The sequence below is a fragment of the Adelges cooleyi genome, unplaced genomic scaffold (genome assembly GCF_023614345.1).
Source record: "Adelges cooleyi isolate 19-005CV unplaced genomic scaffold, UGA_ACOO_1.1 ACOO_flye_CR_arks_rails_tigmint_CR_PRNA_30, whole genome shotgun sequence".
Lineage (NCBI taxonomy): Eukaryota > Metazoa > Arthropoda > Insecta > Hemiptera > Adelgidae > Adelges > Adelges cooleyi.
The window spans coordinates 317,821-335,781 of NW_026095971.1; the positions used below are offsets into that span (position 1 = coordinate 317,821).

At 31.1% G+C, this 17,961-nt stretch overlaps 1 protein-coding gene across 8 annotated transcripts in view; it reads left to right on the forward strand.

The window, feature by feature from the left end:
- The window catches only part of LOC126838810 (basement membrane-specific heparan sulfate proteoglycan core protein-like), a 141,385-nt gene that overhangs the window by 63,158 nt on the left and 60,266 nt on the right, over positions 1-17,961 (forward strand). For 2 of the 8 annotated variants that reach the window (XM_050573535.1, XM_050573536.1), the window contains exon 1: positions 10,591-11,063. The exons of the other annotated variants lie outside the window; for them this stretch is intronic. In XM_050573535.1, the coding sequence (XP_050429492.1) occupies positions 10,979-11,063 (85 nt within the window). In that variant the 5' untranslated portion in view covers positions 10,591-10,978. Of the gene's footprint in view, positions 1-10,590; positions 11,064-17,961 lie in introns of those variants that run through there. 8 annotated transcript variants of the gene reach the window in all.

The window sequence follows — 17,961 nt, forward strand, 5'->3', positions numbered from 1 at the left end:
CAAACAACAAACGAATCCAATTGATAAAACAATTATATCCCATCGTAATCCTCCTCCATGACGTAATATTAATGACGTCAGCACTGTGACACTTAACATATCTACATTTTCTGAATGACCCCCCGCCATAAGACATATCCTTGTCAAAAAAATAATTACAGTTAAAAGCTTATATCAAACTACAAACCCTTAAATTGATATATTTGTTGTATTAATTTTATGTTGGTACCATTTTTTTTTTAATCGGAGCATTAATATTACTGCACTAACAAGTACTGATTTTTTTAAAAATCTATTTATCCATGAATAATTTAAGTTGAAATTAATGTACTTAAAGTCGTTGGTCGTCTGTGTATAATAATTTGTTGCCGTTGTTATCCATATTGTATCGTATAATTAATAATATAATGTAACTATTTTTAGGAAACCTGTTCACTGTTGATTCAATTGCTACCTAGAAATTTACTACGGTCAAAGTATAATTTTCCCCTTTTTTGAGTTTTCCTCAATAAAAAAAAATTTGACAATAGATTTTTTGAGAAAATCGATTTTCAAAGTTCCAGTCTGGGTTTTTGTTTTGTGGTCCAAAACTTGACAGCCCGATTGTGGCTAGGGAGCCATTTATTTTGCACGGGAGTTAGTTTCTACTGAAAAGTCTTGGTGAAGTGTTGCCAACCTTAACTAATTTTCGACTACCATGTGGGTTTCATCATTTTTGCCTTGTGGTCTTCATATGTTACAACCCCTCACTAAATCTACCACCAGTCTAATTTTCAAGCCTTCAGTCCTAAAAGTATGCTGGAAAAAGAGAAATAAAGAAAAAGTTTCTACCCCTTTTACTAGGAGAAAAGCTTTTTATCTTTTTTTGATTTATCTAAAATATATTCCATACAAATGTAGAATTAATTAGACTATGTTTAAAAAAGTTATAACGCACGGTAATTTTAAATTGAAAAATATGTACATTTTTTGGGTGATTTTACGATTTTGAAGGCAAAGGGGTTAACTTTTCAAGTTTTGGGCAAGTAAGGTACCTTTGAGGTACGATTTTTGATATGTTGAGTAACTAAATTAAGAAATCGGTTCAGAAGTGTAAAAGATATCGTGAGTCCAGATAAAAAAAAAAAAAATATATTAACACATCATTGTAAAACAAAACCTTCTCAGCTACGCTTCGCAGCTAATATTACAATTAAAACTGGTCTATACTTGAATAAGTATATAAATATATTTTTTGTTTTTTTTTTTTGTAAAAAACTTTGCCAAATCAAAAGTTAAATTTATATATATAAATATATGTATACAAAATATTTGTACGTCTCGGCCTCTCCCTTCGGTCCACGACTACCATATAATTATCCATTAATCGATGCCGATCATCTATTTTTCGGGTTTTTTTTTTTGCTTTTATTTTGCTTTTAGAGTTATAAACTATAATAACATACTACTTTCGGTTTTGTAAACTAATATATTTAACAGTATTTCTTTTTGGGCGGCAGCGGACGTAGCGGTAGTTCGGCCCGTTCGGTACATCAACACATCTGGTAGCCATCGGCCATATGTGTAGATAATATATATTGTTTTAAAGTTAATAATCATGCCCGTATGATATCATACGGTACACTGTGGCGTGTGTTTTGTATTGTGTGTAAAGCGAACATGGAAAATAGCATAACTCCATTCTTGTGATGTCATCCACGCCAACGCCATTTCGCCTGACCGTGATTCCTTACCCAATAGACACAAACACCGGTTTGGAAATGACGCGATGTTATTAAATTATTATTAGCCGGTTAGACATAATACAGAATACTTATGAGAATTAAATTATTGACAATAAGCCACGTAGGTGTCATGCACTCAACTATATGATAATATACATATATATACTATCATTCTGTACACTGTACAATGTAGATAGGGCGCGCTTAGACGCTGTCTAATAAAATATTGCTCACAACGGCTAAGCTGCAATAATAAAATAATATGTATTACATGGTCGTGTATTGTGTGAACATAGGATTGTATACTTGTGTGTATGTGAGTACATCCAAGTATTCACAAGCCTCCGCTAGAAGATGCGTTAACGTTACGCCTTTATGATTAAGTCGATTTTAGTCGACTATTCGGCTGGAATATTTATTATTAACGTTGTACATCTCTAACGAGTGAATCGATTATTTTATTTTCAACCCCACATTTCGATTCTTGTTTTATATAATTGAATAAAATATTGTGTTTTTTGAAATGCTTACAAATTGCTGCGTATAATGGAAAACTACGTGGACTAGTTGAATTGAGGTCGATCCGACCATATAAGAAATTATAGCGATTTAATTGTTTATGTTGAGAAACATAATTTATTTTTTTAAGTTGATCAGGCACGCTAAACGTTTGTTTTAATCTCACTAGAGTATAAAATAATGATCCAAGAACTATCTATACCGGGTTAACTATGGACCGGTCAATAACTTAGAAGATATTAGAATTTGTTTAATTATTTTTTTTTTGTAATTTTATAGTTATTTGTTGGGACAAATTTAATATATTTTTGAAAAATATAACCCTATCCCTTATATGTTAAAACCGCATGAACTCAAGAATTTTAAATGGTAACGTATACATTATATTAACTTTTTAATTAAGAAAAATTTGCTGAACATTTTAACTGGTCGATAACCAGTTTTGGATGATTAGTTTTCAAGTTATTCAAGTTTAAAATTTAGGTCGGGAGGAAGGGTGGAGATTAGAGATGTTTTTATCAACCGCCTTCTCCTCCAGTCATAACTTTTAAAATTAAATAACTTGAAAACAAATTGTCCATAACTGGTTATCGACCAGTCAAAATATTCAGCAAATTATACTTAACTCAAATAGTTATTCAAATATATACGTTACTATTTAAAAAAAACTCAAGCTTATAAGATTTTAACATATAAGGTACGGAGATATAGTTTAAAAAAAAAATACTAAATTTGTCCCAACTAGTAACAATAAAATTATAAAAAAAAATAATTAAAAAAATTCTAATATCTTCTAAGTTATTGACTGGTCCATAGTTAACCAATCACCCGGTATATTGTCCGTTTAAACTATTTTTCAGGAACGAGTGGTTAAACAGTAAATATCATAAATAAACTATGACTAATAGCTAGAGAAAATCTATCCGACCGAACAGTAACAGTACCGTGTCGGTTGTTGGATAAACGATTTTGAATTTTAAACACGTTCGCTGTGTTTTAAATACGATACATAATGTCCCAGTGTATTTAAACAATGATTCATAGTAATTTTATGGACGTTATTTGTCAACCAGCCCATACGCTGCACTTATTCTTGGATTCAGGTCCACGTTATAATAGACATAAGTCCACAGTCAATTTTTCATAACGTTAATGCAGGCACATAAAATGACCCAACTTATTTTAAGCTTTGGAAAGTATGTCAGCATCGACATGTAGCTGAGGATACCAGTATTATTTTAACAATAATATGAATTTTATTGAATCTATAAACATTTTCCCCAACGCTTCATTTTTAGTTTCAATGCGCAGCTGAAAAAGTACTGTTTTTACACTTATGTTGTATGACAGGTACTTTATTGGGCCAACATTTTAAAAGTTCACTCTTTCCCCTTAAAATGAAAAAAATATGCAAATAGTATATATATATATAATATTTAAAATAGTCGAAACAGTTCCAAATTGTTATGGCATATTCTTAAGAAAAAGTGTTATCGATAAAAATTGACAAAACAAAATAAGATTACTCTAGAAGAGGTAGTATTTTTTTCTTTATTTTCCCCTTTTTTTATTGAAGTTTTAAGACTAAGGGTCTGAACATTAGTCTAAAGGTAGATCTAGAGTGAATCTATAACAGATAGGGTTTTCTTACAAATCTGTAGACAAACTATTTCTTTATAATAGTAAAACCAAAAAAAAACTGTACTGTGGGATTGGGGTATAGTGGAGACAGAACATATTGGGAGGGACATATCATAGGTCTAGAGGAATTATTATAGAAATGAAAATTATAGATTTTACTAGACTTTTATTAATATTATTAAATATACATACTATCTACTGATCCGCATTGAAGCGTTTATTTAAAAGTGATATTACTTTCAGTCATGCAAATATGTTCAATATGTTCCGTCCCGACTATGCTACGATTTCATTGTAATGGCTTTATTTTTAAATACAGCAGTTCAATGAAAAAGTCAGGTATTTTTTTTTGTATTTAAATGGATTTTAAGTAGAAGTAGTTCCGTTACATTTTAAAAACGTCCAAAACGAGTTTTATAAGTTGTGACATTATTAAAATTAAAACTTTAAATTTCTATAAATAAATGCCAACCGATTAAGGCGCTTTATTACTTATGAGAGATTTTTTTAAATACTAACCATATTTAATATTGAAGAGTTTTTTTAAAAAAATTATATTATCACTAGTACATTACTTAAATAATATTCTTTCAACCCGATGGTACCAGAATTTTGCTGCATTTTATTTAACGAGTTAAAAATGTAAATACTTGACCACATTTGAGAGAACAATAGTGTTTAACTAATATACATATTTTATGTTTAACAATGTAACGTTGTGTAAGACTTTATAGTGAACATTCTCATATGCTTGTTTGCAAAAATTAAAAGTGGACGGTGAATTTTTTTTTTCAGTTTAATGATCTTGTTGTATAGTGTCAATTTTTCAAACAAGTGACACTTAATATTACCAACAAATATAGTAGGCAAACAAATCACAATTTACGCGTCAGTGTAATTACAAATCTGTATGTTATTTTGTTTAAAGAATTTGACTTACTTATTCGAAAAAGTTTTGTTGTACATGGAAATAGATAAATAAATTATATGTTATGGCTTAGCCAAACGCCAGTGAAATAAATTCCTGGGAAACCGTAATTGCCTTGTTAAAGTTGCACGCTGCTTGTCGACAAAAGCAAATCAATAATCTAAAACTATTTTTGGGTACTGACCGATTGCATTTGAACAAAAATGACACTCGTGGTAGTATAGGGAATCATTTTATTAACAAAATATGAACGGACTCTATTTAATATAAAACAAATTTAGTTGGCGTAAGAGTAGTCGGTATTGGTGGTAAATATACGTTTTTTTTCTTCATCTGCCTTTGATTCCCATATCAACCTACTCAGAAAGGAAGAGGAGAAGTTGTCTGACAATATTATTATCCATTACTCGCCGAATGATCTATAACAATTAAGAGTCCCGTATGATGTCTGGTTCGGACAAGTTACATCATATGTAGTGGTCCAAGAGAGATCTTCTTTCTTTTTCTAAGACGAGTTTAAGCGTGTTAAATTGGTTATAATTACCGCATTAGTTTGACAAGTATGACAAATTATAGTCTTTAAAAATGCAGAAGTATATCTCCATCGCCGATCCCACTGCGAGGCGGACTTTGATGTCAAGTAATTGAGATATAATGCACTCTTAAAATTTAAATTCAATTTCGAATGGAATCCATACAAATATATACCGTTCGAATTGTTTCTCAAGTACCCACGGAACAGTATTGAAAAAGCCAAACTCATTGTAATAATAATAACAGGGCCACTTAATCAAAGCTATAAAGATTGATTATTAATCAACCAAATCTTATCATTAAAAAATAATAATAACTCATTCGGCTAATATGACGAATATGACTAATTCGTAGCTTAAAATATGGAATATTTTAGTAAAAAATACTTGTTTGTATTTATACTCTTGTTTTTTTTTTTCATTATAAACATTGTTTGACGACGGAAGGGGGATGTCAATAGAAAATTGACAAAGTAGATTGTGTTGCTTCGAATCACTCAGTTTTGTAATTTGCAAAATTACCACACAGTTTTATGTACTTAGCTGTGGTAGTTCTTTTGGGGTTGACAAATTAAATGGGTTTACTGACGGGAAAAAAAACTTAAAACCGTTAAATCTTAGTCGGTTGCACGTCGTTTAAAAATGCTTTATGCCGCCCGTAAAATTGAATTAAAAGTAAGGGATGTTTCACGTCATACCTCCCACTACTTCCATAATAACTTGCTGGCAACATAACGATAAAATATGAAATAATAATAACACACTAACAGAAAATGCGACTTGAACAGTATTCTGTTTCTCAACATTTCGACTGCTAGCCGTGTATTTTCCTAACATGCCATTTAAAGAAGACACTATTTTTTTCGGGAATAAATTACGATTTGATAGTTTTTTCTTTTTCAAAACTTTTTTTTAATGTTATTGTACATTATTAGTATTTTCCATAACGCTATACATTTTATTAACTTACTAAATTAAAAATAATTTGCTGAACATTTTGACTGGTCGATAATCAGTTTTGAATAATTACTTTTAAAAATATTTGTTTGAACTTAGGTTGATAAATACATCAAGTTGAAGGGTGTTTTTTCGATTTTAAAAGATGGATGGAGCGAAATAACTGTTGAAGTTCGGTTTATGATCAATAAAAAAAACCAATACCGATCGGCGCGGCATATGAGCTAAAATTAGTTTGTCTAACTTTAACAGGTGGCAAAACGATAGCTGGGATAACAATAGCCCGGATTATGCCTATGGATATAGTTTGTGAACGTGTCCACCGGCCACTGTGTGTATTTTACTAACTTGTATGGATTACATTAATAAATTTCGACACGGGGACTGCGCGGTTTTTGGGCACTCGCCGCCCCCAGTAAGCGGCGACGATCCTCCTGTTGTATTATTGAATCGAACCGATAAAGGTTATGCGGTATAATAACTAATGAGACTCAGCTACGTTCGCGTGTACACATTATAAAACGTACGGGTTTCGCTAATTAATCCTGAGCCTCTCCGAATGTTAGCCCGGTGTGTGGCGGCCACGGGTTCGCCGTTCGCGTTCAGCATAATTTCTGCGATTATAAATGTTAAAACTGAAGCTTAAACTACAAGTTTCACAGTGTATATTCGCCGGAAGCGATTATATAATGTCAGGCCCGTGTGTGTGTGTGTGTGTCGAATATGTTGCAATATCATAGTTGAACGCGCTGAGCTTGATGTACGGCCAAAATAATTGTCGGGGCAGACATACATACATACATACATAGTAGTGATATGCGCGTGGGCGTATTATAATAGCCAATCCAGATTTTTTGCCTCTCTCCTCCTCCGTCTCCGCTGCCGCATCCTGGTACACTTCCTTTTTCTACGTTTCGGTGCACCGAGACGACCGGCTTCGGTGATTTTTTTCGAAATAAAATGTTTACAAACAGCTAGCACGTGTTGAGTGTGAATGAAACTCACTAAAAACTACCATCTTGCCGTTAGAATTCAATAAATATTAAAAAAACCGTATACGGTACAGCAATTTGAACTTGCTGACTAACGTTATCATAATATTGTAGATTATTTTCCTGTAAATTTGACCAGCCGGTTCGAGAAACACTATTACAATAATTATACCGTTCGTCGCTAAAAAAAAAATGCTAAAATGGCATTCGTCTCGGGTTTTCGAACAAATATTTTGTTAGGTTAGGTAAATCCATCGTATCTGTTGCAAAAGTCATAGGTCCAAGCATAATAATATTATTAGTATTAACGTCCATCGCCGCGTGATCGTTGGTGGTCCGCGAACACTGTTGACGTTGATTTCTTCGAAAGCTAACATCGTTAGCCATTATTCTGAAATGAGAGCATATGGTAATTATGTACGTTTTACCGTTCTATTATTATATATCTTAAAATTTTGCAAAATTGCCCAACTCGTGCGTTCTGAGTTGTATTTTAGTTTAAAAATGAATAACACTATCCCAATCATCCTTGCTAACAAATGTCTTCTTTTCGGTTCTTCATTTCGGACACACTTTATTTTTCATTAATGACACATCTCTAACACAAACAACATCGATCAGACAATAACTTGAATAATTCGATACAAAGTCAATGTATAACATTGCCGACAACCAATAGGAATGTATTGATGGCATTTAAACAATAAAATAAAATAGTTAATAAGGTATGAAAAAACGAATTGTACCATTCGCAGTGAATGAAGTCATGACCACGAACCGACACGGGTGTGTCATCTTTTCCTCAATTTAAGTACCTAATCTACAACGGTAGGTAAAAAAAAAATCGTTTAATATTTGGATCGAGGAAAAAGCTATCGGCTAAAACAATCTAATCGGTCCCCTGTGGTAATATTTAAACATTTTATTTTTAACGAAAAATTATGTATTACATAATTTACGAGAAAATTACTATTTACATATGGTTTTTGCACAATGTGCTCAAGCTAATAAATATCCGCACCCACCTAAATGATTATCCTTGGGTCGGAATTAGTTGTATTGGTTTCTGCGTATAACTTAGAACCGACCGATATCCAACTAGTTTAATAAAAGTAAATTAAACAATCGATCCTAGCGTACAGACTAGTCACTTATTAGAATACAATACAAGTGTATTTTGTTATTTAACATATATATATATATATTTCTGTTCTTTGCCATGTGTACTAATAAGTTATGATTTTTTATCTTTAGAAGAAATGCCTATAAAATAAATGAATGCAAAAGTTATAAGGTTACAACATCAACAAATTACATGATTTACTTTTCGAAAGTGTACATCAAAACTAACATTGCATTTTAACTTTAGTTCTGTATTTTTAATGTAATACTATTACTACTCTTCGAACAGATGTCATACTGATGTAAGCTAACAGCTGTTAGCTAATGTGTTCTAGAGAATCCGAGAAATCTTCTTACTGGGTTAACTAGGAGATCGTTGAAAGCTCCAAAGTCGGCAAAACGGTTAAGACATTAAAAATAAAATGCAATTTCACATTAAAAAAAACTATATATATATATATATATATCCCAGACTCCGAGTAATTCTATTTAAGAATATTTTTGCAGTATCTCTCTCTATTTTATTCGCCCGATGATAATCATTCTTCATTTCTTAAAATATAATAATTTATAATTTTTTTCATTTTGGGTCTGATCCAAAGACGGCGCTATGGTATATACACTAAAAAAATAATAAATTTATATCGTTGTGATGCGTGACACAAACGTCTCGGATTTCGATAAATCCGAGACGTTTGTGTCATTACGGTAAAATATAGAAATATTTTTATGATAATAAATACATACATGATACAAACTTGCCTAGAAAATCCAGGCCACGTCGAAAATAAACACATTTTATTATTATTGAATGATTAAATATAATATTAATGCTCAAGTTAAAAATGTTAACATAAACAAGAACAGAAAACGTTTAAAAAAATGTGTAAACAATAAAAAAGGAAAACATATTAAACTCACTACCAACCATTAGCATACAACATAAAATTAATTTTACCTATACTAGACATCACGAGAAAACCAAAAGAACGTAGGTTGCCATAATTTTACCTTTGGTAACTTAATAAAAACAAAACTCTTATGAGGGTCAAAAGGTATGAGGTAAGTTGACTGAAACGGCAAAAATATTCACAGCTTCTAAAATGTGTAACCTAGAAAACTGAAATTTCAACACTATCGAGCTCAGCCAACTAAATAAGATTTGCAAATTTCAAATCTCTACGTTCAATAGATTACGTGAAAAATAAAATTCCAGTCTAAATGAAACTCAATAAGCCAATTATCACCAATAAATTTAAAAAACACATACTCGCTTCCAATGCCAATGTTGTTCTATTTTCGATAAAAAATACATAATAGTATGGTGGTACTCCCATCCCGAGATTCGAAAATCAAAATGTTTGCGGTCTACGAGGAAGTAAAGCTTTATCGCAACAATAACATTTTTTCATTAAAAAAAAAAATAATAATTAAATTGTATTATTGCTCACGGATTATAAATAATGAATTCATACATCAATTATTAACGATTTTATAATTTTAATAATTTATAAATCAAGTTTATCACTTAATTTATGAATTTATGTTTTAAAACTAAGTTTAATATTTTAATCATTTTGAGTTTAGAATTCTTATAGTAGCCGAAATAAAGTATATTGTATTATTGTCATTTGGCCGTTTTACACCGAACGCCAATTTTACTAGTACTTGTAAAATATATCATTCATAGTTAATTTCAGAACAAACCAATTATTGTAATGCACGAAAATGTATCAAAGTATTTTAAACATAATTTGTCGTAACGTTAAAAACTCTATTTTTTAAACTGATAGACAAATAAACAAAACAATCCTAAACGTTTTTACTTTCCAACATTCGATTTTTTTTTGTTTCCAAAACCAGACATTTTCGAAAACCGAATTCTAATAGAGCGTTATTTTTTAAGCGTTTACAGTAGAACTTATGGTGTTTAAGTTTTTAAAACATAACACATAATCGCAATCGTTATCGTTTCTCTGGTTAGGTCGAGTATCGCATTGCCTAATAACATCTCACAACAGAAATTGTATTAACTGCAGTAATTAAGTGCACGAGTCGAAGCAACGGCGACGCACGGCAGTCGTGGAAACGCGCGTAACGCTTGTCCGACAGCGACCGATCGGATCCGACGATGCGGCGGTCGCAACGCGTGTAGTTGACAAGGGAAAAACGGCCGTTGGGTAAGCGCACTCGCACCCGACGCCGACACGAGTCTACGCGCTCGTACTTCACTCGCAGTGGTCTGGCACGTGCGATACAGTTGCGTACCAAAAACCCATTGACAACCGATTGGAATACCGTAAATACCATAAGGTTAAACGCACGCGGTAACCGCGGTTAGATTCGACTAAACAAATTTTATTTTTTTCAAATAGTGGTGCGATGTAGTGCGCTTCTTGCCGACGGATTTATTGAAAAAAAAAAAAACAAAAACGATAGTCTCCTTCGAGTTTACGAATTCCGTTAAAGAGTATTTTTCGCCGTACAACAAAACGATAGCTGATAACAACAATAAAATATATTTAATTATCACTATATAATACAAGACTATTCCTGGCCGCCATGGCGGTACATGGCACACGATTTGTGTGGTTTGCATTTGCCCTTTGGCTTATTACTGTGAACGCACAACTATCGTATCGAAAAGGTAAGACACATTCATATTTGAAGTAGAAAAAACTGAAAAATGTACATAATACATACAGAAGAGCCAAATAAGTATATTTTTTCATCGTAGTCATTAATCCATATGGTTCAATTGTTTGTTCTATACAAATATTTTTAAATACCTAATAAAAATAATAAAAACATATTATGTAAATCACTCAAACCCTTTTGGTTTTTATCGCTTCAGTTTTAAATATAATCATACTTCAATTTTAAGATTTTTCTCTCTAACTAACAATCGCATTGCCTCTTTTTAAAAGACGATTTGTATAGACAATTTTTTCCAAAAATTTAAGCTATAATTTCAGTTGTACTATATTTCACTGCAATTTCTAGACCAGCGACAATTTTATATACAACGCTGCTTTATTCAAAATTCGAGTTCAAATTTTGCAGGAAGTTAATATAGTGTAAGTTGCATACACTTTTTTAACACAGTGTCTCCGCGGTTTTTGAGAAATTTGCATAACAATAATAATGTGAGACACCTTTTGTCATATCGTGTTAAATTTACCCTCACGTTCCTTTTTTAATATTTATGGGATGCGATATTTGTTCTTTATAGTTTCACCAAATCGTATAATATGAATCGATTCATATAAAAAAAGCCCTAAGTCTATGTCGTGAAACATTTGGTAAAACTAAAAAACGTTTTTTTTCAAAAAAGTATAAAAATGTTAAAAATTATATCTAGTAAAATTAAATGCTGTATAACAATTATTTTTTTTTAAATATCCTGTCTTGATTTTATTACTTAAGTATCATGGACCCTTTGTACAAAAATCAATGATTTGATGTAATTATTATACTTAAATTTTTTTATTTTATAGGCTTACGAAATAAAAACGAATTGTTTGTATCATAAAACAAGTTTTTCTAACTTTTTAAACAACAAATATACTTTAATATCAAAAATATATTTGTGTAAAATATAAGAATAATTAATTTACATTTTTGATATTAACAATTATTATTTTAAATTGTCTTATGCATTAATAAATAAAAATTATTTGATAGAGTAAGAACCTTTATTAAAAGCAAACTACCTTACGGTCGGGTTGCCTACATGACATTTCATTTAATTATTGTAGTTCTAGTGGATTTTTTTTTGAAGAAGTCTGAGCATAGTTATCACAACATTAGAAACATTGATAGACGGTTTTTATATTTTAGATGTATGTTTTCAATGGTTTATATTAAAGGACTAAAGTCGTTTTAACATAAATCGATGATAAAGAATATGTAATAATCGCATTTTCGCTAAAATGTAGGCGAACGCCCTTTTTGCATGAAGCGACTCGTATTCTTTACTATATATTTTGTTCTTTACTATAACTATATATATATACTATATAGTTTATACTCTACATATGAAAAGCGTTTCAGTTAGGATCATTTTTTTATATCTGTAAAAAGTAAAAATCTTTCAATTTGATTTGCTTTATTATTGATGCTGATGGCTAATTTACGAGTAGTTTGATTATCAACTATATTTTAGTAGAATTTAATTAGTTTGTTTTGTGGGTTAATTTATAATTCGATTATTTATGAAGTTATTAAAAGTAGGTCAGTTGGAATTTTGTTACAATTATGTATGAATTAATAGTTTTATTTTTTTATTGGCCATTTTATTTAGTTGTACACAGTATATTTATATAATCCAAATGCGTATTTAATCAATGTCTTCGAATTCAGTTTTATATATAATGCGTTGTCTGACACGCCATTTTATTTTACAAGTCAACACAGCTATTTAAAACAACACATCAAACGAAATTATTCAAATAATATAATACGGTTCTAAATGTCCAATAATATTATGATTATAACGGTCCTTAAAATGTTTAACTAAAATTAGAGGTGACAATATTAACTATGTTCAAATCTTGACGTTAGACACATCTTATGTTGACTACTCACATCAAAAAAAGAATAAAAAATGTATTTTAGATAAAAGCGTCGAAAGCCTCAAATACAAAGGTTCCTTATTTATTACATTAATATATTATAGTACCTACATACTTGTTGCTAAAAGTGCGGAAAATTGTTTACAAAATGTCCAAAAATACCGTAGTTGGATCCATAGAGACAATTAATAATTACCTAAGTATTCAAATGAAGGAGTTTATAACAGTACAAATTATTTCTGAGTTAAATCTTAAAAAAGTAGTTTAAATTGTAACTATATTTTTATGTTTAGGTTATAATATTGTATATAAATATGTATTTAACTAATAAGCAAATCGTAATACTAAGAAAAAAATATTTTTCACATTTGGACGAGGCTAAAATCAATTCTAAAGGCTTATTATACCTTTAGACCTTTCTTGTAACACACATATTTGCAACACTGATTTTATGTATTTATATCAAGATTTATGCATTTTTTTTTTTCTGGTATTTAATAGCTAGTCTTCTATAGTGACTATAGGTAAACGCATTTAATATGAAAACAAAATACACGCCAATTAAGTAAACTATAAAAAATTAAGTTTAAAAACCGCCCAAATCGTAAATCGTATGGAATTTGTTGGCAATGTTCGTTCTGGCAACATTATCCGTGTAGTTTAGATGATAAATGTCATAATTTTTTGGAAGCCCAAGACGGCAAACGCATAGTACATTGTACTGGAAGACCAATTAACAGTCAACAAATTATCAAGTTAACACAACTATACGTGTAAAAACGTTAAACGTTAATTTAAGAAAATAATTCAATGTACTACGCCCATTAAATTACAAAAAAAAATATGCTTACATACTAAATTTCGTTTAGATCGAATTTCATAATTCCAAACAGATCAAACATCCGATTGCGGTGAACTCGAATTGCAACAATTGTTGCGCTTAACGATGTTTACTTTATTTGTGTAATGCATTTTAAACGATTTCAATGTGCGGCAACCCTTTACATACTATATACCATGTATGATAGTTGGACAGATTCTGTTTAATGTCAATCAATCCGTCGGGTGAGCGTTTGAAACTCACATTATTCTATATACCCATGTTGAAACCGTGTACGATGTACATATATATATATATATACATACACACTGTACGGGTGGCCCAACTTTGTAATTGTGTTACCGGCGTCACCGTATGTCTGTATATATATCCAAGCTAAAATCTAATAAATTTTGTACAACGTGCATTTGTGTGCGAGTATACAGTAGGGGTACCCCGAAGCGCCGTTAGCCAACAAAACGGAACTTTCTATGATGTCCCCCTGAAAAATATTGTCTTTATAAATTATATATATATATATTTTTTCTTTAAGCGTTACATTTTCTCGTCAGAGAGTGTGTGTGTGTGTGTCCAAATCGAATTCGTTCTCGTGCCCTTCGGCAACGCTTGCTCGTTTATTGTTATCAAAAACAACTTCGACTGCTTAGATTCTGTCTGTGTATTAGAGATACTCTGCTATTAAAATGCCCATGAACCGTCATTGACGGCACTGGCCCGTTCTCGGTCGTAGCAGCGAATACATAATAGTAATTAAACAGTAAGCGCGAATCTGAAAATGGAGATAGGGGTATCAATAAAAATTACGGCACACGGGTTAGCAACTGTCCGGTGTATTTCGTAAGAAGAAATATTAATCTATCTCGTTTCGTGAAGATATCGACGAGACACGGACAATAAGGACACGGCGATTCGAGGCGTGGAACGAATTCTAATTTGTTTTGTTTGATATATTACTTATTAGGAATTTTTTAATGAATGTGAAAATAAGGCTCTTTAGTCGATGGCATGCCGTACAGTGTTGCGGGTTTGAGAAACTTTGATGAAACTTTCAGCGGACCCTCCTACCCGTATTATAGGCGTACTACCAAAATTTGAATAGATATACATCAGCAATATACCAGGGCACATGCTAAGGAGATTTTACCGTATACGGATACGTACGTAGGCGGTACATTAATTGACCATTTGGTCGCACGCATCTATTGTTGCCGTTTTCAGAAACCGCACATTTTAATTTTCCTCGCATATTATAGAGTACCTACCCATTATCATATTGTAGAAGGTACAGCGCACGTCAAGTGTTCTTAACCCATTTTGTTTTCTTCCTGTTTGTTTGCCAGTCTTCGCCCTTGACCCAAATATCACTCATAATGTGTATAAATTCTACTCAGAAAATATCTTTACCGCAGAAAACAAAAAGCTCCGAAAAATTAAGCGTAACAATACGGAAGTGCCCCATACTTCTAAACACAAGCAAGTGCTCACTGCAGTAAGTAGTATAGACCCGAGTAGTAAATCGGAATTTTTTATGAATGAAAAATTTGCCAATAATATTGTCATACTTCTCAATTGTTAGTGATTAACCTATGGACATTTTATCGATAAAACCAACATCAATCAATTAATACCTTTAGAGCCCAACCCTTTTTCGCCACAGCGTAATGTCGAGCCACAATCTTCATAAGCAGTCATTGGACAACATACTACTCCACCTAGCTCAAACGGCACCATTTTCAACCTTCTCAAAATGCTCAAGACCATAATTAAACCTTTATTTATATTATTGTCATGAATATTAAACACATTTTCGTCTACCTTTTCTTCTGATCCTTAGTACCTAACTTTTTAATCTATAAAGCCCCAACATAATCCTTGCTTGCTAGGATTATCGTCGTTATAAAATGGAAATAATTATTTTAAAATATATTTTATCGCCATGTTAAAATAAAGCTCAGTAAAATATTATAATGAAGTCACAAAGTGTCACTGCAATAGCGACATAACGTGCTCGCGTGCTCCGGTTAGGTTGTTGCGCTTAATACTATTATAATAGCTCTTGTACGTCTAACTGTACTTATTGGAAACAGTTCCGAGACATTCTTCGATCGTGACCAACATCGGGACTTAACTATTTATTTTATCAATGTATCTCCCAGTCGAGGTACACGAGCAAACGTTTATCTTTGTTAATTGATCTGTTCTGCAACGCGCGTGAAAATGTATGGGGGAAAACCGTGAAACATAAAACTTTCTTCGCTTGTAAGCTATAATCGAATTACGGTCGAAAAGGCAGATTTTTTTTTATGGATCAGAATAACAACTCTACGTTTACGGTATTTGACTAGAATATCTATTAAAACTGTTTAATTGGATTCTGGCCTACAAGCATATATATATATATATATCCCATTTGCGGTCAAAACTACCATTTATATGGTCATGCCTATAATATTAAAGTTGACGCACTCTACAACAAACCGTAAACAAAAACAAAAAATTACAAAACTAACTCTTGGGCGAAGCAAATTTAAATCAACTTGTACTATTTTGATGTTTGGGTAAAAGAGGATAAGTTAAATTTGTATAAAACCAAAATTACGATTTTTATGCAACTAAGAACAATACACTAACTACAAATGTCAGAATTATCAGTAGTATTTGACAATTTAATAATACTATAGTGTTATTTATTTTAACTAATATGGCTATAGCGAATCACATGAATATTACAAATGAAAGAATTATTTAAAAAAAATGATAAAATTAAGTGAATAAACATTAGTAGAAAAATAACTGACACGTTCTATTGAGTCACGTGACAAGTATACATAGAATACATAGAACACTTTAATTATGACGTACCTAAAAGGGGGGTATCATAGGTATTTACCATTTATCTTTTGCATCATTTTTTTCTTTTGTAATACATCTTCTTATGTGATACCGTCAAAAAATATGCACACACACGCAATATTAGTTAATTGGAACTTAATTCACTTTGAATATTTAAAACTGAACAGAACTCTAACGTATACCTAATATTATTATATATTTGATTTTTTTTTTTGATAAATGCAATACTTTTTTTTTCCACGTGTATCTAATGGCTGTTGTATAACAACTCACTCGATAACGAACCTTGTAGATTTTCTCAGACGGTTCGATTTTTGTTATCAAAATCGGTAACAATATATGATTATTATTGTAATTATTATTATATCCGAAGTTATAGGTACTCGTGAGTCGTGGATGAACACGTTGAACTGTACCCGTAACTGACTAGGTGGATCGGATGACGCGGTGTTGATTTATTTATGAAAGCCGCGCATTGAATGATTTGGAAATCGATTTGTTTTGGATAAAATCATTCAGCTTGCGTATAGTAGAAGTAATATCTTACAAACTAATCTGCATATTATATTTCAAGTAATTAATCATAAATCATAATATTTTCGGTGTATGTGTGTGTGTGTGCTATACTAACGACCGGTCGTAGACTTTTTTTGATAAATATTACGCTCACAACATTAATTATTTGGAGTCGTACAAACTTTTTGTAAATTAGAAATAAATTTTAAAATTATCAATCTCGATTTTTGCAACTAATTTACATTGACAAGATAAAATTAATTAATTTTATCAATAAAAAAACAAGAATATTGTTATTTGTTGTTAACATTTTATTTAAGTTAATGTCGTCTTTTAACTAAAATAAGTTTACTAATAGACATTTACTTTCATTTTTTATCCATTATTCGATAACATTTATTTTAAAGTTAACATAATATTAGCCGTTGGTTATTGAAAGGGTAAAACATTTACTTTAATTATTTCTGTACTGAGGTTCTTTTACATTATTTTATCAAATGTTTTTTGAACATTCAATATCAAAACTTAAGTAAATTTTACGCTGATAAGTGATAACTTTTATTTTTAAACAATACTTAATAATAAATTACCCGAGAAGAATGTAAAATATTAAAACAATGATCGTCACATTACACAAATATTGTGTAATACAAATTTAATCTCGCGACAATCTTCGGAATCTTTGTATTCAATTATACACAACAAAACATAAAACCGTTAAAATAAATTACACTTTAGCCGTTATTTCACAATTTTATTAA